The sequence below is a fragment of the Coptis chinensis genome, chromosome 4 (assembly GCF_015680905.1).
Source record: "Coptis chinensis isolate HL-2020 chromosome 4, ASM1568090v1, whole genome shotgun sequence".
Classification (NCBI taxonomy): Eukaryota; Viridiplantae; Streptophyta; class Magnoliopsida; order Ranunculales; family Ranunculaceae; genus Coptis; species Coptis chinensis.
This window is the reverse complement of record NC_141459.1, coordinates 45688613-45714849: the sequence shown is the minus strand read 5'-3', so window position 1 is coordinate 45714849 and position 26237 is coordinate 45688613. Positions and strand designations below refer to the sequence as shown.

At 36.0% G+C, this 26237-nt stretch overlaps 2 protein-coding genes across 4 annotated transcripts; one reads left to right on the top strand and one right to left on the bottom strand.

The window, feature by feature from the left end:
• The first annotated feature begins 1092 nt into the window (after window positions 1-1092).
• On the top strand, window positions 1093-5250 carry CPZ (Metallo-hydrolase/oxidoreductase superfamily protein). 2 transcript variants are annotated; one of them, XM_086556925.1, is made up of 8 exons: window positions 1094-1593; window positions 2153-2315; window positions 2408-2478; window positions 2596-2691; window positions 2800-2913; window positions 3516-3584; window positions 4914-4988; window positions 5072-5250. In XM_086556925.1, the coding sequence occupies exons 1-8, from the start codon at window positions 1189-1191 to the stop codon at window positions 5165-5167; spliced, it is 1089 nt and encodes a 362-aa protein (XP_086413051.1). In that variant the 5' UTR covers window positions 1094-1188; the 3' UTR covers window positions 5168-5250. The 2 variants fall into 2 exon arrangements, with proteins under 2 accessions (XP_086413052.1, XP_086413051.1); XM_086556926.1 differs by lacking the exons at window positions 4914-4988; window positions 5072-5250 and adding an exon at window positions 3664-3750 and having other exon boundaries at window positions 1093-1593.
• A 673-nt stretch (window positions 5251-5923) lies between these two features.
• On the bottom strand, window positions 5924-25492 carry LOC147503686 (Beta-ketoacyl synthase). 2 transcript variants are annotated; one of them, XM_086556922.1, is made up of 14 exons: window positions 25252-25489; window positions 24940-25169; window positions 20015-20122; window positions 19840-19911; window positions 19584-19670; window positions 18746-18897; window positions 18280-18360; window positions 18165-18198; window positions 17277-17343; window positions 17077-17153; window positions 16066-16126; window positions 15874-15956; window positions 7755-7826; window positions 5924-6628 (listed from the first exon to the last, which is right to left on the bottom strand). In XM_086556922.1, the coding sequence occupies exons 1-14, from the start codon at window positions 25364-25366 to the stop codon at window positions 6464-6466; spliced, it is 1404 nt and encodes a 467-aa protein (XP_086413048.1). In that variant the 5' UTR covers window positions 25367-25489; the 3' UTR covers window positions 5924-6463. The 2 variants fall into 2 exon arrangements, with proteins under 2 accessions (XP_086413048.1, XP_086413049.1); XM_086556923.1 differs by lacking the exon at window positions 5924-6628 and adding an exon at window positions 7412-7549 and having other exon boundaries at window positions 25252-25492.
• Window positions 25493-26237: the final 745 nt, after the last annotated feature.

Sequence of the window (26237 nt, the reverse complement as noted above, 5' to 3'; positions counted from 1 at the left end):
CAAAAAAAGATATATAAATATCACGATATGTTCAGAGATATATACGACTGCAAATATCGACGATATTTAAACGATATTTGTGATATTTATGATATTTTGAGATATTTTACGATATTTTACGATATTTGGCGATATTTTGTGTATATAACAATTTTATTTAATATTTACCATTATATTTCAAATAAATATAAATAATGTATCATGATATATCAAGAAATATCTACGATATTTGTCGATATTTTGGATATATCTACGATATTTGTATGTGAAACAATGTCAAATATCCTCAAAGAGAGGGATATATCCACGATACATATCCAGAAATTGAATATCGATAAATACCCATATCCTGATATTTTGTACTATGTTTGATACCATTTAGTGAACTATTCCCAGAAGCTATTGGGAATAGAGTATAGGCCCAACTCACCGCGATGTTGCTATAACATCAATATAATCAAACTAAGGAATTTTATGATTAATTAGTCCAAGCGCCTATCTTTGAAATCATTTTTTGGCTAATTTATTTGTATGGGCAGGCTACCTCAACATACACAATCCAAAAGCTGATTTGCTGATTTGCACATACCAATGGATGTGTCTAGTCTTGTCAAAAGAGTGTTAAAAGGTTTGATTTTTTTGGTACCAAATATTATCCTCCGATATATATTATGGATATAGAATATAAAACTTTTTTCCGATATATATCTACCAAAAATCGATTCGATATAATCGGATGTTGACTTTTTCTAGTCTTGTCAAAAAGAGATGTTAAAATTCTTGGCCATCGATATAAATAGTTTTTTACCAAAAATGGATATTGAACTCAATTTTTGGCAAGGTTAGATATGTTTAAACTTTAAAGGAGGTGATTTTTTTTAGAGATGATCTCCATAATCTCCAGAAAATGAGCTCTTAGTTCATTGTGTAGGGAGGTATTTGGATATGAAATTTGACAGGGCAGGCCCTATGGGATGTAGAGGAACACGCCACAGACTGTTAAAAACAGCCCATCAGCTCCCAGTATGAAGTAAGCCCATGTAATAGTCCATTACAAGGCCCGCCCTCAAAAACCACCCAAAAATCTGTTTCTTTTATCAAGAAAAAAAACACACTCTACAGTCTACTCCTTGCACTGCTACTAGAATCTCTCTTTTGGCAACCTGTATCTCTCTTTGAAACCGTACAATGCAGATTTCAGTAGGCACCTCAATATTAACAACTTCAAGCTATTCCCTTTTACACGACTTTGACAGGGCCAAGAAGAGGATTTGTTTTGGCATTGTGAGTCAGTCTACACTACACAACAATCGCAGTATAAAAAACCATACTTTATATGCATTAAGAGGGTCTGGGTTTCTTTCTGCAGTGGATAGAGTTATTGAAGAAGAAGAATATAGGAAATATAGAGCTCAAACTAATAGAAAAGGCGTTGACTTGGAAGGATATGTTATTGAAGGTGTTTCTATTGGTGGACATGAAACTTGTATTGTTGTTCCTAGATTAAATGCTGCTTTTGATATTGGAAGGTGTCCTTCTAGAGCTATTCAACAGGATTTTCTTTTTATTACTCATGCTCATCTTGATCACATTGTAAGTATTCATAACTTCTTTTGTGTTGCATTGTATGTTGGATATTTTGAAGAAGACCATGTTTTTAGTCATCGTGGGAAGAACCCTATGTGTAGTTTATTGCTGTTCAAGTGTTTAGCTTGATTTTTTTTGAGACGAATCATGTTCTCTAGAACACTTAACAATAAGGAATTCTAACTATGTACTGAATTGAAAGGTGGAAATAAGAGATGTTCAAATTGAAAGTTAGGGAAAGCAACTTCAGATTTAAGGGAATTTGTTTCCTTTCTTACATTAGTATAGCACAAGTTGGTTGGTGGTAAAAGCAGTAAAGGTCCCCACTACTTCTTTGTCAAGCTTCTCTGCTCTTTTTCTCTAGTTTTCCATGGAATCCTAATTCCTTGAGCGAAACACAGCATGTATCTCTTCGGAGAGATTGTGATATGGGGGGATAGGCCGGGAAGGTATTTTATATTGTACTGAAATGTCAGGTGTTGTGTTTGATCCAAATCTGATTGGTTTTATTTTGCTTTTATGCGTCTAATTAACTAGATAAACAAATTGACTCATTTAACGACAGGGTGGACTTCCAATGTATGTAGCAACTCGTGGGCTTTACAGCTTGAAACCTCCAACTATATTTGTGCCTCCATGCATTAAAGAGGATGTGGAGAAGCTGTTTGAAATTCATAGGAAGATGAGTCAGGTGGACTTAGAAGTTGATTTGGTTCCTCTGGATGTTGGTATGTGTTTATGTATGTTTATTTATTTATTTGTTTTTTGGGATTTTGACGAGACTTTCGGGTTTAAAATTGACTTCCAAGTTCTTTCCCAGGGGAAACCTATGAACTAAGGAACGATCTCGTAGTAAGACCGTTTAAAACTCACCATGTAATACCTAGTCAGGTACTTTTTATCAAGTAAAACTTCAAACTACTTAACGTACTAATAATGGCAAGTTGGCAACCTAGCAATGGCCATAAGTTTCAATATATTAACTGCTCCTGTGTTCTTGGCTTGTAGGGATATGCTATTTACTCGATCAGAAAGAAACTAAAGAAGCAGTACACTCATTTAAAAGGAAAACAAATTGAAAAATTGAAGAAACAAGGTGTTGAGGTTTGTAATTGAAGATAACTCATTTTCTTTTCAAGGCCTGAGGTGGATGTAGCTCTGAGAAAGGGCCTTAGATCCTGCATTTCTTTGACTTCTAAGTTGCCTTGTTAGATTACAGATGTAATCTTGTCTCCAGAGATGGCATTCACAGGAGATACTACATCTGACTTTTTGCTTGATCCACGCAATGCTGATGCCTTGAGAGCGAAAATTCTTATCACTGAGGTAACTTTCTTTTCTTTTATCTTCCTTTTAGTTTTTATTTTTTTTAAAAAGAAATTATTTTATTGAATATCGGAAGAAATCATACAAAAGTGGTAGGGCCCTACAAGTTGCACAGCCTCCTGAAAACTTTTTTTTTTTTTTTTTGGAGAAGTGGGGAGGGGGAGGGATGGGATTCGATATTGGAATAGTGAAAACTAAATCACTTAGTATTCTACAAAACCTGATGTTCACATTGGGAGGTGTTCAGTGGTCTACCGGTAAACGATGGGAGAAAAAGGGGATTTAAGAAGATTAGGGAATAAAAGGTCTAACTATCAAAAAATATAAAAAATAGTTGTTGTGGTGTGCAACCCCAATCAGCTAGGTTCTTTAAGCAATATAGATCTTGAATTTTGTTGTGTGTGATATAAAAATCTGCTAAGCTAACCTTTCAGCAGTTAATGAGATGGTCCATTGGATTGGACTTTTAGGCCTTATGGTATTACGTGCGGCTCAAGAGCCTATCTTTGGCATAAATCATCATGCAGTACTAGGTGCTATACTTTTTTATAAGTTCATGTGTTTATATCTGAATTTTTAACCTGTGGACTTTCTTTTGACAGGCAACTTTTCTAGACGGAGGTATCAGCATTGAGCATGCTCGGCAGCATGGACATACTCATTTGTTTGAGGTATATGAAACTCTAGCAACTTAAATCTATTTTAGTCCATGAATTCCAGCAACAGTTATGTATTTCACCTTTCATGGAGGTTCAGCATGTCATCTTTGACATTTAACTCATATTAGGAATAGCGGTGTCTATGTCTAGTTCGGATCTGTGTTCTGAACACATTATATATATATATATATATATATATATATATATATATATATATAGGGGTAGGTTCCGTTTACAACATTTTATGCAATACCCCCCACCGGACCCTTCAAGATGTTTTAAAGGCTAAGTTTTTGTGGATAAGATGTTCTCACCATGGATATGACCTCCACAAAAAATCGGGTCCTTTGAACATTTCTACATTTGCCAAAAAAGGGTTACAAAATCGGTAGTTTTGGACCGTTGATAAAAATTCATAGGTTGAGAGCAATTTTTCTCATGGTTAGGAGTTTTCGAATGAGCTGAATTTTTTGTGGAGATGATCTCCATGGTGTGAAGATCATATCTACAAGGAATTAAGGCTTAATTCATATTTTCAAGGGGTATTGTATAAAAAGTGTTGTAAACGGAACCTACCCCTATGTGTGTGTGTATATATATATATATATTAAAAAGGCGCCATGTGGGACACACTCACATTAATACTCGTGTCAGATAACAGACTATGATGGAGACGAATTCAAGCTGGATTCTTTTTAAACAAGAAGAAATGGTAGAAGGAGAAAGAATAAGTGAGGAACGTAAAGAGAGATAGGAAAAATATCCCTTTGTCTAGTGTGCAGTGACATTTGGAAGAAGAGACGAAGAAAATTGAAGGGAAGAAATATTATCCTCCCTGCCTAAATCATGAGTAAACAGTGGACTGGTGTGATGTTTGGGGAAAATGTAACCTGGTTGAGAATAAAACAAATCAGGTGTTAAAATGGATTAATAGGTGTTGCTCAGCTAGTCTGAAGTTCTGAAGGCGGAATATTAACACAGTCGTGTTCCAGTATCCAAGTACTTTCAAGATGTTGTCTCGGACACTTCACACCCATATTGGAGACCAACACATGCACTCCTATGTCAATGTCACTTAGGTGAGCATATTGTCGCCAAGAGTTAACTGTTCCCTTTATAGCTCTGGGCTGCTACAAGCAAGGGAAAGGAACAAGGGGAAAGGAACAGTAAAGAAAAGGGAAAAGGTGACTCCTAGTTCCCAGCGTCTAGATACATGCGGAACAGTTTGTGCACCGGACAGGGCTCTTCTTATCCTAATCAATATTCCATAATATTGCAGTGATTTTCCATTTTCATGGCTTTCTTATAGTTCTAAATCATGAAAATGTTTGACCCATGCAGCTCATCGAACATGCAAAGTGGATGCGGAATGAAGCGATTTTGCTCACTCATTTCTCATCACGTTACAAGATTCAGGTAATCAAACAATACTATCAGTGAACCTTTGATTATGTAATAAACTTCTGCAGACTTGCTAACAACTACTTCAACAATTACAGGACATAGATGAAGCTGTATCAAAGCTTCAGCAAAAGGTTCCTGGAAAGGTGGTTGCCTTGAAAGAAGGCTTCAAGTCAGCAGAGTCTTGTATATAGAAATGACTTCCCTGGTCTTTGTTATAAACAACTGTAGCGAAAAGTGTATTCAATATAATTCAAATTTTGAGTCTCCTCCCTCATCCCTGGTTTTGCACATAAATTGTTCTGTACCGCCTATTTGCTCATTTAAGCTGGCCAAACCAAACGGAGTTGTAGCTCTAGTTATTTGTTATTTTCACATGCTCGTAACCAATGAAGAGTAAGTGTGACTCTGCCATACCATTGCGTATCCCATCTCAGTATAAATAAAAACAATTTATTACAAACTAAAGTCATGTCTTGCTAAAATTATGTCTTGATTCTTGTTGGCCATTTAAGATTCACCTTCAGAGAATCAGAGTAATTTGACTAATCGCTAATTTTGGTCCTTGAAATCCATCATTTGCTTTGTTGCAAGGAGAAAGATTAGATGCTTATCCGTGAAGATGTTAAGAATCCATATCAAAATATCAAGTGTCAACATTTTCAGTCAAAACAGCATGGGCATGGAATTCATCCAAGAGACAAAAATACAATCGCCCTTCAAAGTCTAGATTTTATGATCACACGAACAACGATCACGTCGTATGTGGGAACGTTTTATGGGTTATTTGCTCCTACGGAAATAAAAGTGCGAATCCTGGTTTTCTTCCACAAAAGACGTAGAACAAGACTGGGTGTTTCATCAAATTAACGCAAAATCCAGTTTTTCAGGTTGCTGTACCGGACTTCTGTGAGTACGTTCTTAAGGTAACAAAATTTGGCCCCAATACGAAAAAATCTAGTATTTTGAAAGTGACTTTAGTTACGGAGACTAAAAGCACCAAAACACTAACTTGAGGATCATTTGGTTCTTCTGTATCCCCTCAAAGATAAACATACTCCACCTTGCAACATAACCTAACTTGCAGAATTACAGTAACGTGTTTAAAAGCAAGATACAGTCAACCAGCCCTTTCAAGATCATGAAACTGAGGACCTGGAGTTATTTTTTTGTTAACTCACTGAAGCATACATGTGCTGAGCGGGAGTCGAAATACAAGCTACAGAAAAACTTGACATCATCTACTACTCTAGCCAAATTCATAATTATGGCTTTATCTCTCACCATTTTAAAGGTAAAATGGAAGAAAGTAAGCGGACCCCAGATAGCTATAAACTGCATCCTGCTTTCAGGACCTGTTTGGTTGATTCAAAGTGCCCTTCACTTCAATCCAGTCAAAACATCAGCATGTTGCACCATAGGATGGAAGATTCTTTGCCACTCCTAGAAGTCCATTTCTGTGAACAAAACGTATCCGCTCTCTCTCTCAACTAAGGGGCAGAAGCAAATAGTAAAGATGCATTTGTTCCTCCAAAACCAAAAGAATTTGATAGTGCTGCTCTTATATTCATTTCCGTAGAGGTAGTCAAAGGCATGAAATTATCGCGGAAAATGGGATCCGGACTACTGAGATTCAGTGTTAATGGTGCAATCCCCTACAAAATAATAAAATATGAGTTTTTCTGATTTCCATACAACAACTGAAAAACTGCAAATGAGGTTAAATCTGGTCTTCTTAACAAGTTGTTTGTGCTACTACAGCAATACAAACTTATATATATACAATCCTATATCCAAAGGTTGGTATATCGTATCTATCAACATCATTTATATAGAATTACCAAAAAAAAAAACATCATTTATATAGGATCCAACTCGTATGGTAAAATATAGCAAATTACCCAAAATAATAATAATAATAATAATAATAAAATAAAAAAACAAACTGAAACTTCTCCAGCATTTTTTTTTTCCAGCATTGCCGTGCTTGTTTCCTCCTCAAACGACAATTTAACTGGAACAGGGGATAGTGGAGGACTTGAAAGGTGTTTCACCAACAATATCATACCGAAAGGATACAAATTCCGCTAACCTATTGCAATTTTAATATGAAAGAGAAGCTTTCACTTGTTAGTAACACCTACAACGTCTTCTGCTCACCCCTTGTTCTAGTCCAAAGTTTATTTGGAAAGGTTTACAAATACGCAGGGCCAGCTGTTTGTTTCTTAGCTCTCTCTAGATCAGGTTGTGACAACAACTGGAAAACCCCGAACGCAAACCACTAAAATTCTCTTTAGCTGATCCATCATTACAATCCTACATACCACATAAAAAAAGAAAACGATTTGAAATGGACTAATTTTCTTTTTCTTTATTTGTATCAAGCCCCTGCTTGGTTCATAGACTAAGCATGCAGAATCTGGCAAATCAAAGTTTGGTGCTCTTTTAGCTGTAGGGTCTGGTTTCGTCTTGAATAAGGGTGCCTCTATAAAATTAAGTTGGCCTGGGGACCAGAGATTCCTTTCTACCTAGCATTGTCTTATCATACAGTGAAAATCCAAAGTGGAACTTCAGGCCTGAAAGTGGACAGATTTCTTGTCATTATGTAAAATTAGTCAGAAAAAGGAACCAATTTTGTCCGGCATACTGTTTTGTCTTCTCTTTGCATAATAACTCAAAATCCACACCCCAATAGATGGGGTAAAGAGGATAACTTTGCTAGGTAAGACAAAGGATGATATTTAAACTTCTGTAATGGCTTATGAGAATCAATATACGTACGTGATATAAAGCTAGAACTGTAAATATTGCTTCTACAGCCCCCGCTGCTCCGAGGAGATGACCAGTAGCACCCTGAAACAACATTCACTTTGCAATTAGAATGATAGGTCACACACAACTACAAAAGCTTGATGATACATACATCTATGAAAACAAAAAAACTGTGTCAAGTTATTGAAAGGCCTTGATGGATAGAGTTTTTCTCTAATCACGCATTTGTGGTCCATATCATAACAGCAATGGCAAGGTGAAAACGCATAACTCATCAATAAAATATTAAAACACAAAGAATGAAAGGACATAAAGTAAATATGCTTATCTGGAAGGAAAAGGGCATAATGCATACGTTGCAAAGCTTTCAAAAAGTATATCTATACTAGTAAAAAATTATAATAGTTTCTGTGATGTCCAAAATGATGATGTAGAAGGCGCACCAAAAAATTTCAATCGTAAAATATAGACACATAGTTTCACTAATTATTACCAAATGCAGTTCTACTAATTAAAGTAATTATAATCCAAACAAAATACGAAGTATGAAGAGATGTCCTACTGATGCAAGGGCTTAACACAAAATTAGAAACAGAAGATAGAATAGTGAGCAAAACAGACACTCCAAGCCAGTATGATATGATCATTGTGTGGTATGTCTCCTGCTCAGAGTGCACCTTAGAGGCTTAGACAAGAAGAAGAGAAGAACATTCATGTCTTTATTTTCATAAAGAGAAAAGAAGAACATCCCTCCCCCACCCCACAAAACAACCCAAATGGACTACAGGTGAAACCATTCTCCAATTAAGGCAACCTCTCCTCGAAATTACTCTCAAGTTTCATGAGGCTAGCATCTCTTTCACCGAACCTGTATATACCTATTGACCCCTTAAAACAGAAGAAATACACACCAGAACAGTCAAAGAAAAAGGACCCTATTTGAGGGTGTGATTCAAGGACCCTCCATCCTTCAAAACACATAGGACAACAATTAACTAAAGCTTCTTTGTAATGTCTCTTCCAAAGGTCATCAATTGTTAGGACACGTCTTAAGGATAAACACTAAACACAAAGCCGACTTCGAATGGAACTTTTGAAACCCAAATGACCAAAAAGGGAAATAGAAAATCGGTCTACACTCAAGAGTTTGGAGGAAAAATTAATGAAGACCAAAGTGAAAGGATTTGGTTCAAAACAAGTTGTTTATCCGTCAAGGAAAGGAATCCAGTTTGCCCGTCAAGAGTCAAGACATCAACACTCACAATGTCATCTCCAAGACAGTAATATAAATCTCCAGATCCTAGGAAATGCTACGATTATCTTCCCATCAACAAAAATTTTCTTATCAGTAAAATTCACTATGTATTAGTAATATAATAATGGTGACAGGTGTTACAATGATCAAGGATCCAAGTAATAGAGGGCTACTCGACCTCACTCCCCCAAATTCTCAAAGTACAACAGCTCACCCATCTCATTAGCCCATCCCGATTGCACATAAAGTCAACAAATTTTACCCACCTAAACAATGGATTAGCACACGCCCAATCATAAAGAAACTCCTTGACACACATTCTCATGTTTCTTTCCTTCGATATAGTCGACAAGATAGCATTTGATAGATTATCCACCAACCATTTAGCTTTTTAAGAGAGTCCACTTACAAAATATTTTTCTCCAAAACCTCCTTAATTAGGTGGTGAAACCCAAGCAATGTTGAAAATATGAAGAATAGTACCCAAATTCTAAAAGCGAATGGACAGTTGAGGAGGAGGTAATCCACATCTTCTTCCTCCACAACCAGGCATTACAAGCACATACCAAATACATCCATACCCCTCTGGTTCAAATTGTCAATGGTTTGAATCCTACCCAAGTAAGACCCCAATTAGGGGTGGCAATTTTGTACACGACCCACTAACCCGACACGAAATTAGCGGGTTTGGGTTGGGGAAAAAGGCTTTTGGGTCATTTAAGGGTTGACCCGCCAAACCCACCAAATAAATGGGTTGGGTTAGGGTTGCACATATTAACCCGGATAACCCGTTAGTATACCCGATTAGTTCCCGCCCATGACCCGTATGACCTGTTTTAAGTCCTTAAACATATATGTTTCCGTATTTTATTAAATCTCATAAACCCAATTACCTAAAAGAAAATACTAAAAAGAGAAGGATCAGCTGGATTGAGAAGGATCAGCCGGCAATCCAGCATATAGAATATTATCTAGGTTACATGGACATGCCATATTTTGAAAAAAAATCCGTGTCGGATACGTATCCACGTGTCCGTGTCGGACACATATTCTATGTAATTTACCTCGAATTTTGATATTTTGCGTGACAATTCATATCCGTGTATGATATGGACACCCCTACCAGTGTCAATGTAACCTAGAATATTATAGATTCATTCAATAAAATATATGATCACATTAACATTGAACCCTTACCCTAGTCTCAATTCTATAAAGAGAACAATGAAGCCGTCAAAGTCACATTCAAGTATTCAACCCTCTACAGCCCAAATTCCTCAAACTCCTTACCTTGATTTACTGGTAATTCATCTTTTCTTTTTCTATTTACTTAGTTTATTTTATGGGGCTAGTGCAATGGTATGAAAAAGCTTCCAATAACATCTGGAAGGAATGATCTCCCTCTCTAAATTATTAATTAAGTTAATCCTTTTTTATATCATTATGTTAACACTTCAATGTAGTCATTTTATAGAACGTGAACAGTATAGTATTAGATTCACTTTTTGACATCTCTAACTAAGTTGTTTATTCTTGCTGCTTGTTTTTATTCTTATAAATGGAGTTTGAAGTTGCTGAACAACACAATGTGACGCCAACTCATATTGATCTTGTAGACGTAGAGACCCAAGACTCCCATTTAACCCCGCAGTTCAAGCCACTTGTGCTGAACAAAATACGAACAATGGTAAGTCTCGTAAGAAAACTTCGAAAGCTTGGAATTGTTTTGAATTGTTACCGGTTCGTGCTGATGGGAAGGTCAGGGCTAAGTGTTGCAAGTGTGGGGTCGTTTATTTGTGTGACAGTAAAATGGGTACTGATAATATGAATCGTCATATTAAGTCTTGCATTAGGAGAAATACCACTGACTTAGGACAAATGTTTTTGTCTAATTCCAAATCTTCTTTGTTGATGAGGACCCAAAAGTTTGATCTTGAAAAGTTTCGAGAGAAAATGTATATGGCAATAGTTAGACATGATTTACCTTTTCAGTTCGTTGAATATTAGGGAATTAGGGATGCATTGAGCTATATTGATGAAGGAATCAAGTTAGTACCTAGAAATACTGCTAAGGACCACATCCTAAATATTTATAAGAAAGAGAAAGGAGTTGTTAAAGACTTGTTGCATTCCATTCCAGGAAGAATTAGTCAAACTTCTAATTTGTGGACTTCCGTTAGCACTGATGGTTATTTTTCCCTCACTACCCACTTTGTTGCTACTAATTGGAAGTTACAAAAGAGAATTTTGAACTTTCGTTTCATGCCTACTCCCCACACTGGTATTGCGATGTCTGAGAAAATTTATAATTTATTGATCGAGTGGGGAATTAAAAAGAAGTTGTTTTCTATGACTTTAGACAATGCTAGTTCTAATAATTCATTTATTGGTTTATTGCAGAACCAACTTAATTTGAAGAATGTTTTATTACGTAACGGTGAATATTTACATGTTCGTTGTTGTGCGCACATTCTAAATCTTATTGTTCAAAATGGGTTGAAAGTAATTGATTCTTTTGTTGTGAAGATTAGAGAAAGTGTAAAATATTTGAAAGGTTCACAACAAAGAAAGCAAAGGTTCTCTAATTGTATTGCACAAGTTTCTTTGGAACGTAAAAAGGGTTTGCGTCAAGATGTTCCAACTCGATGGAATTCAACGTTTCTAATGCTTGAAAGTGCTCTTTACTACCGTAATGCTTTTATTCATTTAGAGTTAGTGATTCGAATTATACTCATTGTCCTGTTAGAGAAGAGTGGAGTAGGATTGAGAAGATTTGTCGGTTTTTGGGTGTGTTTTATAAGGTGACTTGCATATTTTCTGGGACACAGTATCCTACATCAAACTTGTTCTTTCCCCAAGTGTTTATGGTGCAAGAGACTTTGGCCAAAACTATAAAAGATGGTGATTATTTTCTGCATTCCATGGCTGTTGAAATGAACCTTAAATTTGAGAAGTACTGGTCAGATTATTCTGGGATTCTTGCCATTGCTGTGATATTAGATCCTCAGTACAAGTTAGAATTTGTGAAGTGGTGTTACAATAGGCTTTTTGGTAAGGATTCACCTCAATTAGATGATGTTTCTACTAAGTTGTCCTCTCTTTTTGCTCAATATATGCAAAATGCTAATGAGTCTGCCAATACCACTTCAAAGAATCCAGCAAATCATTCTCCAAATTGCCTTGATACTGTTATGGAGGTAAAACTAAATTTATATAGTTCTTTAAATATATTTCTATCAATTTTATATTGTTGTGACTATGTACCACCTATCATATCTTATGATCCAAGATTTTGACACATTTGATGATGAAGAAATGTCTACTCACAGCTAAAAAAGTCAGTTAGAGTTATACTTTGGATGAACCAAGATTGGATAGGAAATTAGAGTTGGATGTCCTTCACTTTTGGAAGGGGAATCAGTATCGATACCCTGATCTCTCTTTGATGGCTCGTGATGTTCTGTCCCTTCCTATATCAACCATTTCCTCAGAAGCAGCTTTCAGTATTGGTGGTAGAGTTGTCGATAAGTTTTGTAGTGCCCTCAAGCCTGCAAATGTTGAGGTTTTAATTTGCACTCGTGATTGGATATTTGGACTGTCAGGTGTGTGATTCTTTTCTTTTTTTCTATTTTTTTTTTTTATGTCCTGCCATGTTAATTTCTTCAATATCAAATGGTTTCCTTCTTATATAGATAATATGGAGCCCAATGCGGACGAGTTGTGCGAGGACATCACAAACTTGAACATGACTGATAAGAATGGAAGAATTGTGGCCGAGGTTGAAGAAAGTGGCTAATACAAAGGAAGGCTAGAAAGTTTAACTGGTGGCTTTTAATTTGGAGATTGAAGTCACTCTGTAGTAGAGTAGTAGTCTATGTTTGCAAAAGTAGTAGACAATACCATGCCTTTTCAATAAATTAAGAATTTTTAATAAAGTCGGACTTAGTCTATGTTTGCATTTATCATTTTATGTTTGCATTTATTTAATAATAGGCTTGCCCACGTGGTAGCAAAGTGGACAAACTGGACATGGTTGTTTCTAGTTTGGTTATTTTTTTTTTTTGGCTAATAGGTTGTTTCACTTGTTTGGTTCAGGCGTTCAGCATATGTGTTTCAACAACTTTGCACACTTTTGCAAGTTCTTTTATTATTTATCCAAAAAAAAAAGAAACTTACGGGTTATCTGTCAACCCAATTCAAAATTGACTCACTTGCTTAGCAGGTCACCCGTTACATATGCGGGTTGGGTTTGGGTTTGACAAACTTGACAGGATTAGTAATTGGATCGGGTTTGGGTTTGCTCTCCTAACACGTGACCCGAGTATGACACGACACGAACCTGACCCATTGCCACCCCTACCCCCAATAAAAGAAAGCAGCTTCCAAATCCGCTTAAATGAACTGGGACCTCTTGAAGTGAGATAAAGCATATCAGCTAGCAAAACCTCAAAAAGAGGTCTCTTTCCATAACTGAATATTCTCTCCATCCCCAGCTCGTAACTAATGTTTCTATGTAGCGTCTCCAAAATATTCTAACCCTTTCTCCCAACCACATATTCACAAGGCACGAACAGATGACCACTATTCCACCACAGTTGGCTCTCACCAAACCTGGAAGTATTCACCTTCATGCAAAATTACTCTCCTCCACAACCACTTGCCCAGCAGCGGGAGATCGAACTCATGTGATCTTCAAAGACCCAAACCACCTGTTTGTTTAGACAAGCATGACTCCCAACCCACCAAAGGATACCTGTGTCACTATCGACGTCGTCACAACACTGATAAAAGAAATACATGAAGTACAGTTGCATACAAGAGATATGCACTTAACCAAAATGATGTGATCGCATTTAGAGAGGAAACGTCCTCTCCGCCCGGCAAACTTCCTACTCTTGATAACCGGGTCTCAGATGGATTTGGATCTATAATCCGCTCCCAGGGAAAGGCCTCAGTATATTGATGGAAACCCAAGCAATGAAAGAGGCAAACTGACCCAGGCGACCTCTCCCAAGTCCAAATTCAATAATGCTTCGCCATATTCACTCTTACTCGGAAACCACCTCAAAACAAGCAGCAAATGATACATCTAAGAAATCTAAGCTACTGCCTATCACAGAAAAACATCATTTTATCACCGAGATATTGGGGATGAAAGATTGGATCTTCTCACCCACTCTAAGACCTTGAAAACCCCTAAATTATCAGTTCTCTCTATCATCTTACCAAACACATCAACAACCAAGAGGAACAGAAGACCTTGCCCAATGCCTCTAGAACCTGTGGAAAACCCCCTGGTGATCATTAGTTTAGATAATGAAGCAAACAATATAGATCTCGTCCAACTCCCCTATATGTCCCCAAAACCCATGTGTAACCAGATTGTACTCTACAAATCCCCAAAACGACATGATCATAACCCTTATTGGCCAATCAACAGACCCATCCAAGATCTGACGACCAAAAACAAGAGCCCCTTGTTCCTGAGCAATCACTGTAAAAGAACCTTTTTCAGCCTAACCGAAAGGATCTTCACTGATGAGGCTAATTGATCGTAAATTTGCCAATATCTTCCGGTTCTTGTTTCTTTAGCATGAGTTTGACAGAGGTGCTATTAAGGTAAGAGCCAGAAAACTCGAATCGTAAAAGTCTTATACCATTGCCAAAAGAAACAACTTGTGACTACATCCCAAACTTTCTTGAAAAGTTTCCTCAACAAGGATTTCATCCCCTCTTGATTAAACCTCTACTTTCCTGCTGACACAATAAAGCAAGGTGCTGACAACTCTGCAAGCATTTTGGACTACGATTGATAGGTCTGGCCCAGGCCCAGGGAGAGAACATATCTAGTTGAGAAACATGGGCTTCCTCTTGCATATTTAGTATCATATCAAAAAACCACAAAATCACCGCGACCTTTGATTGATCAATTCCACTAGCTAAACAAATCAAAATCAGCTCTAACCAATGGTTAATGATCAAACTCTCCCCTTGTCTCGTTGTCCAAATCCCCATTGTCTCTTGGCCCTAATCCTTGGAAACAATGTTCCATCATCAGTTTCAAACTGTTCCAATTCCATATTAGAAGGTGTGCCTTTATGTCCTGAGAGGCATAGCAACGGGTCACCGCTAGTAAATGTACAATAAGATAGCAAACGGCCTAGTCGAGAAGACCAGATTCAGAGATCGGTTCATCGTCACCGAAGGAACAGAGATTGGACTTCTGGTCCTCGACACAACAATAACTAATATTTCGCATCACGTCATCATTTTGAGACACACCCAATGACATAAGTATCGCTCACAACATTTATTAAAATTCCTCCTTGGTTTAACTAATCTGATGGTGATTTTTTCCATTTATGTGCTTAATTATTTACTTTTTAATATTATTTGCTGGACGCTGATTAGTATAGAAATGAGAGGACTCATTTCAAACACATTCAAGGGAAGTGCAAGGAATTTAAAGGTTTGTTTCAATGTCCTTCTGTAGTTCAAAAGTGATGCTAGAGGCGCAGGGACACAACATATTTTTCCCAAATGAGAGGGAAACTCTCCCCAAAACATGTTCCAGCCTCCAATTTAAGTTATCAATCACTGGAATATAACTTTCCTCTCTAAACTACCATATTTTACCCTGAAAAATGTGTTATCAGACACATCCATAGAGAAACTAGAAAACTTTGGAGACACAGTTCATACGACAGATATGAATCATTGGTTATGAAGTGATAACAAGCTTGCATGCTGGCTCTTACAATTTCACATAAGAAATCCTCTTTCAAAATACTTTCTTAAGTGAACTACTTTTTCTCTTTGCTTCTTTCCCCATTCTTTTCCTCTGATGATTTACATATAAGACCACAAACATACCTTTGTTGATGATAGCGCCAAAGCACCTGATGTTGCATGTTCCGAAAAAACAGTTTTAATAGCACTGGCTTCTATCGCATCACCTGCAGAGTTGGATCTCAGATATACAAACTAGATATCTATAGTAGAAATTTCTTATTACACTGACAAGTAGAACCGTAACAGAATTATGTAGAGGCCAAATAAAATTACCCAGAGGGGTGGAAGTTGCATGAGCATTCACATAATTTACTTGATTAGGATTAAGTCCTGACTGCAAGGCATTAAAAAAATGTCAGTCCTAATTCTAGTTGTGGGACCACCATACGAATTCATAATTCTGAAACTAGTGTGTGCATGGGCCTTCAGCCCGTATTGTATCTGTCAGTGAGCTGCCTTCAGCCCGTATTGTATCTGTCAGTGAGCTCGTTTCCTGTTTTTCAGGCTTTGATTTCCTCCCAACTAACTTATTTATATAGTCATCCAAGTGGGTCCCAACCGAAGATTATTAATTGCCGACAAGAATACATGATCACCGTTTAATCACGTGAGCACACTTTTGGTCAATTAAATAACAAGTAAATCACAAAGGACAAAATGTATGAATGAAAAAATAAGTGAAAACATAGAAAAATCAGGGGCAAAACGGGGAAAAAGTAATACACAGGGTATTACTGTAACTCACTCTTCTGCAATTACAGTAGTTAACATAAGGGAATCACATAGAAGAAGCGACAAATAGGTGGTGCAAAGTAACAGAGAAGATAGAAGTGGCTAAGGTTAAATTGTCAACAGTAGCGGTGTTGAATGACAGAATCTATGGTATACCAACTAAAAATGTTTATCACATTACAGAGAACCCATAATCACCAATTCACCATGAAGGTACATTACAGCAAAACAAAAGGCATACCTATGTTTTCCTGACCACCTATCAGCTTATTCGTATTATTCCCTTCAGTATAATTTGTTAATATTTAAATTTCAAAATAATCCAATAGCTCAAATAGTCATCCTACGATATTGATACTCTGCATAGCAGATCTGGTACCGCACTACATGGGCAGTTGGGCACCAGCTCTTCTCCTATGGTCTACAAGACAAGTATCTTTGTTTAACTAGTCACTCAAAAATGATAATTAACCTCCAGAACACCCAGTTTGGCTAAAATACATTCAGAAGCACTTCAAACACATTGCACCAAGGTAAAATATGAAAACCTACCTGTTTTATTGCACTTGACATGGCCAAAATAGCACCTCTACCATCAGTGTGTGGCTGAGTTATGTGATATGCATCACCTGCAACATGTTAATTATCATGTTAAAAGATCAGTCGAGAAAATAGGTATGATTACTTTATCATCCATATCCAATAAGAATACTTAATGATTGATCACAAAAGACAATAAAGAAGAGGAAGACCTGACATCCCATAACCTCGAACCTCGGCATAGATTTTGGCTCCTCGTTCTTGTGCATGTTCAAGCTCCTAATCACAAAAGATCAATAATATAAAGTTAACTTATACCAATGAGATCCTTACAAAATGAAGAGCTGCACCAAGTTTAATATATCAAGAAGAATTGACAAACATCAATATCTAAATACTTGTGGCATCTTTGGTTTAGAGACTATTGGTCAAAAGTGTATGTTTCAGAATTGGAGATATATTATTTGGGTCTGGTGTATACCATTCTTATCATCTTGCAATTTGCAAAGGGGTAACGTATTGTGTACTTAATGTTGGGGATCTAACTTGCATGGTCTTGATATCAGGAATCTTGTTTTCCGAATCATTTGGGGGAGGTATGTTTTAAATAAGGAACAGTTCCGGGGCACATACAAATTTCACAAATACAAATTCATGGTCGTTACTGCACTTACAAATTCATATTACCGTAGCTTTTTGGAGATATGATCCCCTCATTACATAAATCACCTCCCCAAAAAATCAGTTTACTCCAAAATTTTGAAACATGCCAAACATAGTTTCCAACTAACAGTCGCCTGAACGCTCCGCAATTCTATAATTTTCAACTACATCTGATGAGGAAAGAAATTTTAAAGTTCTGATGGAGAGCTACATAGTAAATACATCATCTATACAGCAAAAAAAGTAGCTTAGTTTAAACTTTCTAAGTGCACTAACGAATAACAATGATAAGTTTGACTGTGTCATATATGTCCTCAGAACTTTTCCAAAAAGAGGGGAAAAAGAATAGACACATCAGGTCATATTCAACAAGAAAAGCTGTAAACTACTGGTAAGTGGTAAGTAATGGTGAACTAAGAAACGCATATCACTCTCACCTCCAGCACCACGACACCAGAACCTTCACCTATCCTGCGATTCAAGAAGTTAATACATTACGTTGTTGTCGAAAGAAAGACAATAACAAATATTCTTAAGGAAATATGTGATTACACAAATCCATCGCGGCCACAATCAAAAGGTCGGGAAGCTTCTTGAGGGATAGAGTTATACTTTGTAGCCAAAGCCCTAGACCTACAAATTAAAGAGATTATATTAACAACAGAGTAACAAATAAAGGAGTAAACAATGTATGCTTATTTGACAAATTTCAAAGGGAAAGCATTAGCATGTAAAGAGGATAATCATCAAAGAGAAAAGAAAATATTTTTGAAAGAACTCCTCTTATGATACAACTCTGTTGGTAGGCATTGTGTAATAATATCAAAATTCTTTTGGTACTTCTCGATTTGCGTGAAGTTGATTTTTTTTTGTAGGTTACTTTATTGTCCACTTAAAACATTAAGATCAGATATGGAAAGACAGCAATAACATGTCGAGTTAGTAATGAGTATGAAACTCTTCAAACGTCAAGAAGATAGAAAGCTTGTTGAGGTGCATAAATTGACTGATAAAATACCTACAAAACCCCGCTATAGATAAAGCGTCAATACTGGACTCTGTTCCCCCAGCAACCATAACATCAGAGTCTCCAAACTGAATCATCCTTGCAGCATCCCCAATAGAATGTGCCCCAGTAGCACAAGCTGTAACTGCAGCATGATTTGGTCCCTGGATTCAAGTGTTTGCATAAAATTGTCAGAATAAACTGCACGTACAAAGCTCGAGTTCTGTTAGAATTCAAAGAGGACATCTCCCAGATATTTTAGGAAGTTTCTATTTTTGTAAACTCTAATTGTTCATATATATATTGAAGTGATACAAGCCCAAAACTAATAAGGACATATCTTCTTCTTTTCTCTTTCCTCTCCAAACTTCCTCTCCATTAACAACAATACAATTTTACTAGTTCATAAACAAAAAAAAATTATAACAAAGGGTTATTAAAATTGATAATAATTACATGTGTGCAGACATTTTAAGGATGATGAGCCCGCAGTCAATGTCTAACAAAAGCTACCAGCTCATCCTATAGAACATTCAATACATGGACCGCCTCCTTTAATAGAGAAACATAAAATATGAACACACCGATGCATCTTGAACACCTAGGGCATAGCCATTTCTGGACTTTTTAGTATTAACTCTGCACTAAAAGTTTTACAAATTAAAGAACCTTCCTGAAAGCTATCTTTGTAAGGCTAAAAATATGTCAGTTTGAGATATCAGAAACCGGTATAGTGAATGGGCCGGTGCCCTGTGTATGAAGTGGGTGCAGGCATGCAGGGCTTATCATCTTGATTCTTGAACAAACCTATCTCTAGAATATAAATTAGCTATAGATGTAATCCAAGCACCTTGAATCCGTATCTCATGCTCACATGACCCGCTGCCATGTTGATCAATATCCGTGGGATAAAAAATGGACTAAGCCTGCGTAAACGCTGTGTGCAAAAAGCAGAGAACAATCACATTACATTGTTGCCAGAGCCATGTAGATCATATGCATGCCTGTAAGTAAGACCATGAGAGGAAAGATGAATCATTTCACGAAGCAGCTATATTAAAAGTAAAACCTTAATTTATGCAGTATGTAATTTTCAAAAGAACAACCTTCTCACAAATCATTTGTGCCGCATCTAAGATATCACTGATGCTTCCAGTTCCGGCACCAATGGAAACACCCTAATTTGTTGCACAACCTCAACTGATTAGATATTTAAGACCCACATCAAACACTAAAATTCCATAACAGCCTAATAGCTTACTTGAAGAATGAAAGACATACCGTTCTTTCCTTCTTATCCAGCTCAGTTGGAAACCAGTTTGCATCTCTAAGAGCTTCATCAGTAGAACATAACGCATATGCTATAAACCTCGCTATCGACCTGTGCTCCTAAACAAACAAGACCTCTCAAATTGACGGGTAAGAGTGACATCTCAAAATATCATAACCCCTTCAACAATATGAAAATACGTAACAGAAAAAAACCAGTTACCAAATTATTTTGGAGAAAATGTCTATTTATATTGTCACATAGGTATCATATAGCACAGGGAATGATCATTAAATTGACAAAAAATGCACATAGCCTGGAAATATATACTAGATTACAGTTATGCAAAAATGACTGGCCTTATCAGGTATAGAGCTCATTTCGGATATATACGCTATGATAAACTCTATCCAGAAAGGAATACAGATATGATTAAGCATTTGTGTTACAACTTGAGAGTGGCTTCAATAATCTTGTGAACTCCAATGGTAGAGATAAGATTATGATAAACTTCAGGAGATTTGAACATCTCTTTTTTTTAACAAATGCAGAAGCATAACATATTCTTGGGAAAGTTTGATGTAATACCCCAAATTTTTGTACACCTAATTACTTTCTATAAAATACAGATTATGAGCATAATAGGACTCCTGATTTTGGGTCTTGCTAAGCCATAGGTTTGGACATTGGGTTTGAGAATCAAGTTGTTAAAATCGTGAAGATTATAAAATACATTTGGGTTAATTCAAGGAAACCCGAGACCTCCGGATCGGTTTACTGAGGAACTGTGACCTCTATTTGCAACTCAAAGTTGAATACTGTATAGCAAAAAACTTTAGCGTAACGACTGCTATTTTTCTATATGTATAAAAAATATATATATCAAAAAGGTAATTAACCTCATATGTCTTAAACTATTACGGAATGTTGCATCAAAATTTTATAAACTTGTGTAAAGCTCATTCATCAGAATTTATAAAATCAATTACGAGCTTGCTAGAGTCATATTTGGGCCTATTTAATATGCCAAAGTTAGTCCATGGGTTAGCATAGGTTCTTGGGGCTTTTTGAGATCTCTTACTTATTAGAAGCCCAAATATTGTCATAATAGGGTTTTCAAAATTAAGGTTGAATTAAATAAGAATTTAGATTTATTTTCCGGTTTTGTTCTCAAAACCTCACAAATAACAACCCTTAGATAAAATATCAGGTTTTGGTAAAAATCTCCCTGATCCAATTTTCGGTCCATAAAACCTCCCTCTCAACGGACCAATCCACTAAAACTCCCTGTTTTTTAAAACCCCACAATATGGACGAAAATGCCCCCGAAACTACTTTAATGACAGAAAACAAACTCTTATTCTTCTCCTCTTTCTCTATCTTTTTTTAAGTTCTGATCAAAACTTCCTTTTTCTTTACAAATCTGAAAATTACAACAACAAATTAATTGAAAATTACACCACTACCCTCTTTCTTCTTCTTTTCTCACTTTCTCTCATTCTTTCATTTTTTTCAAATACGAAATTCTTCTTTTCTTTCTCTCAATCAATTTCTCTTGAAATTTGTTATTCTCCAACCAAACAAATCAGATTTGAGAAACAATATCAAGACTTGTAAATTTTGTTTCTTCCACTCAAAACCGGATCTGAGAATTGTCTACTTTTTCAATTCAAAGATGAAATCTCTTTGAATATTTTGAATACGAAAGTCAAGTTTTTTTCAATTCAAAGATGAAATCTTTTTGGGCTGTTGTTCATTTCAAATAATTTTGCATAAGTTATGATTGACCTGTTTTCTCTATGAAAATTTAATTTTTCATAGGTCAGTTACTGTGTAAATTTAAATTTACATAGATCAGTTCTGTCGGATATCAGTTGTAGTAATCTACTGTGTAAAAATATATTTTAACAGGTCGTATAAAATTACACAAGTTCGTTACGTCAGATGTTAGATTGGTCAATTTCAAAGAAATGCTATGTAAAAACAATTTATCATGCATAATTTTTTATTTTTTTGCATACTTGTAAACACACTCTTCTAAACTTAAATTTTCATAGATCAAGTTACTATATAAATATAAGTTTTCATAGCTCCAATGACTATGTAAATATAGTTTTACATATATATGACTATGTAAAAATACATTTATATATATTTTGTCATATGTCGGAAAATTTTCAATTCCAAAAATTACTATGTAAATTTAAGTTTTCATAGCTCCAATGACTATATAAATATAGTTTTACATATATATGACTATGTAAAAATAGGAAATTTTTAATCCCAAAAGTTACTATGTAAATTTAAGTTTTTATGGCTCCAATAACTATGCAAATATAGTTTTACATATATATATATATAACTATGTAAAAAAACATTTACATATAGTCGGGAAATTTTCAATCCCAAAAAGGTAAAAAAGGAAATAAGATAAAATGGGAAATAAAAACATACCATATTTTATATCTTTTTTGGAAAACAAGGAGGTTATTTAACGAGACCTAAATAATAAGGAGGTTATGTGATATGGGTCGATGGGAGGGAGTTTATACTCAACCGAGTTAGAACCAAGGGGCTGAGTCTCATTTCTTGGATAAAATATCATATTGAGAAAGAAACTGTAAAAGAAGAAAAGAGAAGGAACAACAAAGAACAAAGGCAAAGAAGATATTTTATTTCTTCTTTAAATTCAAGAAATAAAATATCTTCTTTGCCTTTGTTCTTTGTTGTTCCTTCTCTTTTCTTCTTTTCTCAATTTGTTTTTCTTTCTTGGGGTTGTTATTTGTAAAGTTTTGAGAACAAAACCAGAAAATAATTCTAAAATTCGTATTTAATTATAATTTTGATAACCCTATTATGACAATATTTGGGCTTCCAACGAGTAACATATCTCAAAAGGCCGCAAGAACCTATGCTAACCCATGGGCTAACTTTGGCATATTAAATATGCTCAAATATGACTCTAGCAAACCCGTAATTGATTTTATAAATACGAATGAATAAGGTTATAAAATTTTACAGCAATTCATAAAGGATAACTGATTTTACACAAGATCGTAAAATTTTGATACAACAATCCATAAAGGTTTAAGACATATAGGTTAATTACCTTTTTGATAAATTTTTATACATATAGGAAAATAGCGGAGACTACATTTAACCTGCTATTATTCATTTAACTTGACTCTTAAATAGAAATTACACCACTTCATCAATAACTACACTAAACTAAGTAAGACACTAATACAAGACACTACCCACTAACCCACTAAGTAGATTACCTATCTAGTTGATGGACATGGAAACTAAAACACTGATGCATACACATACATAACATTAATGTTTACAACTGACAAATATTCTTTAAGAACCCGAGTAGTCAAGCAACGGAAAGTTAATTACTTAAATATTAGTTAACTAGGATCGTAACACACGTCTTCCACTTTTGTAGTAATATCTGGCACAATAAAACAGGAGATACAATTTCTCTTTTCAAATTTCTTTTATCACTGAAATTTAGATTTGCTGATGATGATGCCAAATGGAAAAAAGAGTCCAGTCTAAGATGCTGAATCCTCCTTCGTTGCTAGCAATTATAGAAACGCAAAACACATTTAAAATAATAAATAGATAATTCCTATTACACTTTTAATTATTGTTTGGTTGGTGAAGTACAATTTTGAATGTCTATTTATCCAAATGAAGAGAAATAGGATGAGATGTCCTACAATGCCAGCAACTAAAGGAAACAATGGATCCCCATCTGTATATGAAATACCCAAAAGGTATGCCACGTGTCTCCTTTTGCACTTTATACCAAAAACATGGGCAGCCTTTGATCCCCAAAACAACTTCCTCCATTGGCTTTTTTACATCTTTAAAATGTCTTTGTTCTTCTCCAACCATAGACCCCAAAGGATTGCAAAATGTAGCATGCTCCGAGTCCGACATCACTTGTGAGAATAAACATTCAAGTTCCACGAGGCAAGTAAATTCTTCTTCAAACCTGGACAAACCCTACAGACCCTAGACACAATTATAAAATGTCACCAAACCCACCAAGAAAAAAGAAAACCTACTATCACATTCCCCATCTCTCCAATACAATGGACAGAAGTTGACAATGGCATCCTTAAAATGTCTCTACCTAAAATGATCTATTGCCCAATTTTTACTTGGGGATGTGCACCAAACAAAGAAAGCAACTTCGGAAGTTACTTTGGAACCCCAAATTACATAATGGGGGATAACGAAAGAGTTTAAGGTCAGGACAAAGAGGTTGAGATTGAAGCACATAGTAGATAGACCTAGTAGAAAATCTATCCTTGTCGATGCACAAAAGTCTCCTAATTTTTCCAGGGATCACAGAACGAATAGAATCATCCTGATACCGCATCCACAATATCCTTGTCAAAGCATTAGAAATGACCGAGTTCCAAGTAATTAAACCATTGTGATTCTTAAAGTTACACAAAGGTCTATCATCTAACCAAGAATCTTCTCAAGACAAAATCCTATTAACATTGCCAGTGGAAATCCAATGTGCTCATAAAACACATCCCCAACTCTATGTAAGCATTTCCAAACACCCCAATAGTTAGGTCTGGTAACAGGACCATTCTCCTAACAAACGCTCTTCATACCTAGAAACAAATACCTACTTCCAATGGTTACATGTGGAACTCATGCTATCTTTTACTACCTAGTTATGTGTCCATCTTAGACAACAAACCCTCTTCCAACCTATTTGCACCAACTCATGGGAACACGGAATAGAAGTAAGCTAGAAAGACCACCAATGGATGATTCTAGAGTTGGCACATTCTGCGGTTGACAATACATGACTACCTCTACGACATTAATATACATTTTCTAACAGATTAAAAATAAATCACTGGATACTATGACAGAGTTGTAGAATTACTAATATGAGTACCTTAGTATTAAGCCATAAATCCTGATTAAACTCTCCAGCATTAGTACCACACGGAACGACCGCAGCCACTTTAGAAGTCAATTGATCAAAAGTATAGATTTGAGTATCTCTATCAAACCCATTCATCTTTAAATCATCTATAGTAATTTCCCTTATTCCACAACTACCCTCAATAAGTCTCTTCCACGTCGTTTCTACACCACATCCAAGTGGCGTCACCATTCCTAACCCTGCGACATATATTTATTTTACTTTAACCAAAATGTTAAAAAAGTGAAATGTAAAATTGGGGATTGGTATTATTATTATTACCTGTGACTACAACTCTTCGTTGGGGGACACGTGGAGGAGGGTCCAAGGGTTGAGTTGAAAAAAATGAGGAGAACAAGAGTGTGGGTTTTAGTTTGAAACGGGAACGAGACAACATGTTGGAATGAGGGCTGGTCACTGGTAAATGTTAGTTGAATCGTCTGTTGATGGCTGGATCGGACGTTGAATAGGACAAAATAATCCGATATTTTCTGGTTAATTGCTACAAATATCGCGATATATTGACATGTGCCGCTGATAAGATCAGAATCTGAATTTTTCACTATAAACTATCATTATGGATTTATGGGCATCAAAACTAAGGAGAACGTGATTGGAAAAAAAAAAAAATCGAAAACAACAGCCCATCATTGGTTTTCTTTCAAAGATCTCTTTCCTTCTATAACTAGTATACTGATTATGGAACCAAAACCTGGGATTCTATAATGCCCATCATATTCTTTCTCTCTTTCCTTCTATAACTAGGACGCGAACCACCGGATAAGGGAAGGAGGGTGGAGAGGATAGGGAGGAGTGGAGATTGAGAGTGCGTAGAAAGGAAAAAGGACAAGAACGAAGAGAGAGAGGGGTGAAGAGATGAGGACAGACAGACATAAATCAACCAAACACATTTTTGTCCGCGTACCTCCTTCTGCCCAGAACGTTCGCTCCGCTTACTTGACTATTTCATTGACATTGATTATCTCTGTGTTCTCTTCTTTCTATTTCTCTAATTGAATTAGAATAAATGAAACATCACATTTCTTATTTCGTGTGCTTCGACTATTCAACTAAGAAGAGTTCGATACGATAGTTTGGTTTTTACTTGAAATGCTGAGATTTGCCAAATTTTGCATTTAATCTCCCTCATCAAAAACCCGGTAAAACCTATCCCGACACCACCATAAACAACCCTTTTTTCACATTTGAAAAATTATCCCCACACCATAAACCCTCGCCTCTCTCTCTCTCTCTCTCTCTCTCTCTCT

Excerpts from the sequence above, each read along its gene's own strand:
- CPZ (XM_086556925.1), top strand. The coding sequence starts at position 1,189 with ATGCAGATTTCAGTAGGCACCTCAATATTAACAACTTCAAGCTATTCC. Across the intron at positions 2,316-2,407 it reads TTTGGTTCCTCTGGATGTTG|GGGAAACCTATGAACTAAGG; the intron begins GTATGTGTTTAT and ends GTTCTTTCCCAG. Across the intron at positions 2,479-2,595 it reads ACCATGTAATACCTAGTCAG|GGATATGCTATTTACTCGAT; the intron begins GTACTTTTTATC and ends CTTGGCTTGTAG.
- LOC147503686 (XM_086556922.1), bottom strand. The coding sequence starts at position 25,366 with ATGTTGTCTCGTTCCCGTTTCAAACTAAAACCCACACTCTTGTTCTCC. Across the intron at positions 7,827-15,873 it reads TGGCGCTATCATCAACAAAG|GGTGCTACTGGTCATCTCCT; the intron begins GTATGTTTGTGG and ends ATGTTGTTTCAG. Across the intron at positions 6,629-7,754 it reads CAGTTCTAGCTTTATATCAC|GGGATTGCACCATTAACACT; the intron begins GTACGTATATTG and ends ATTATTTTGTAG.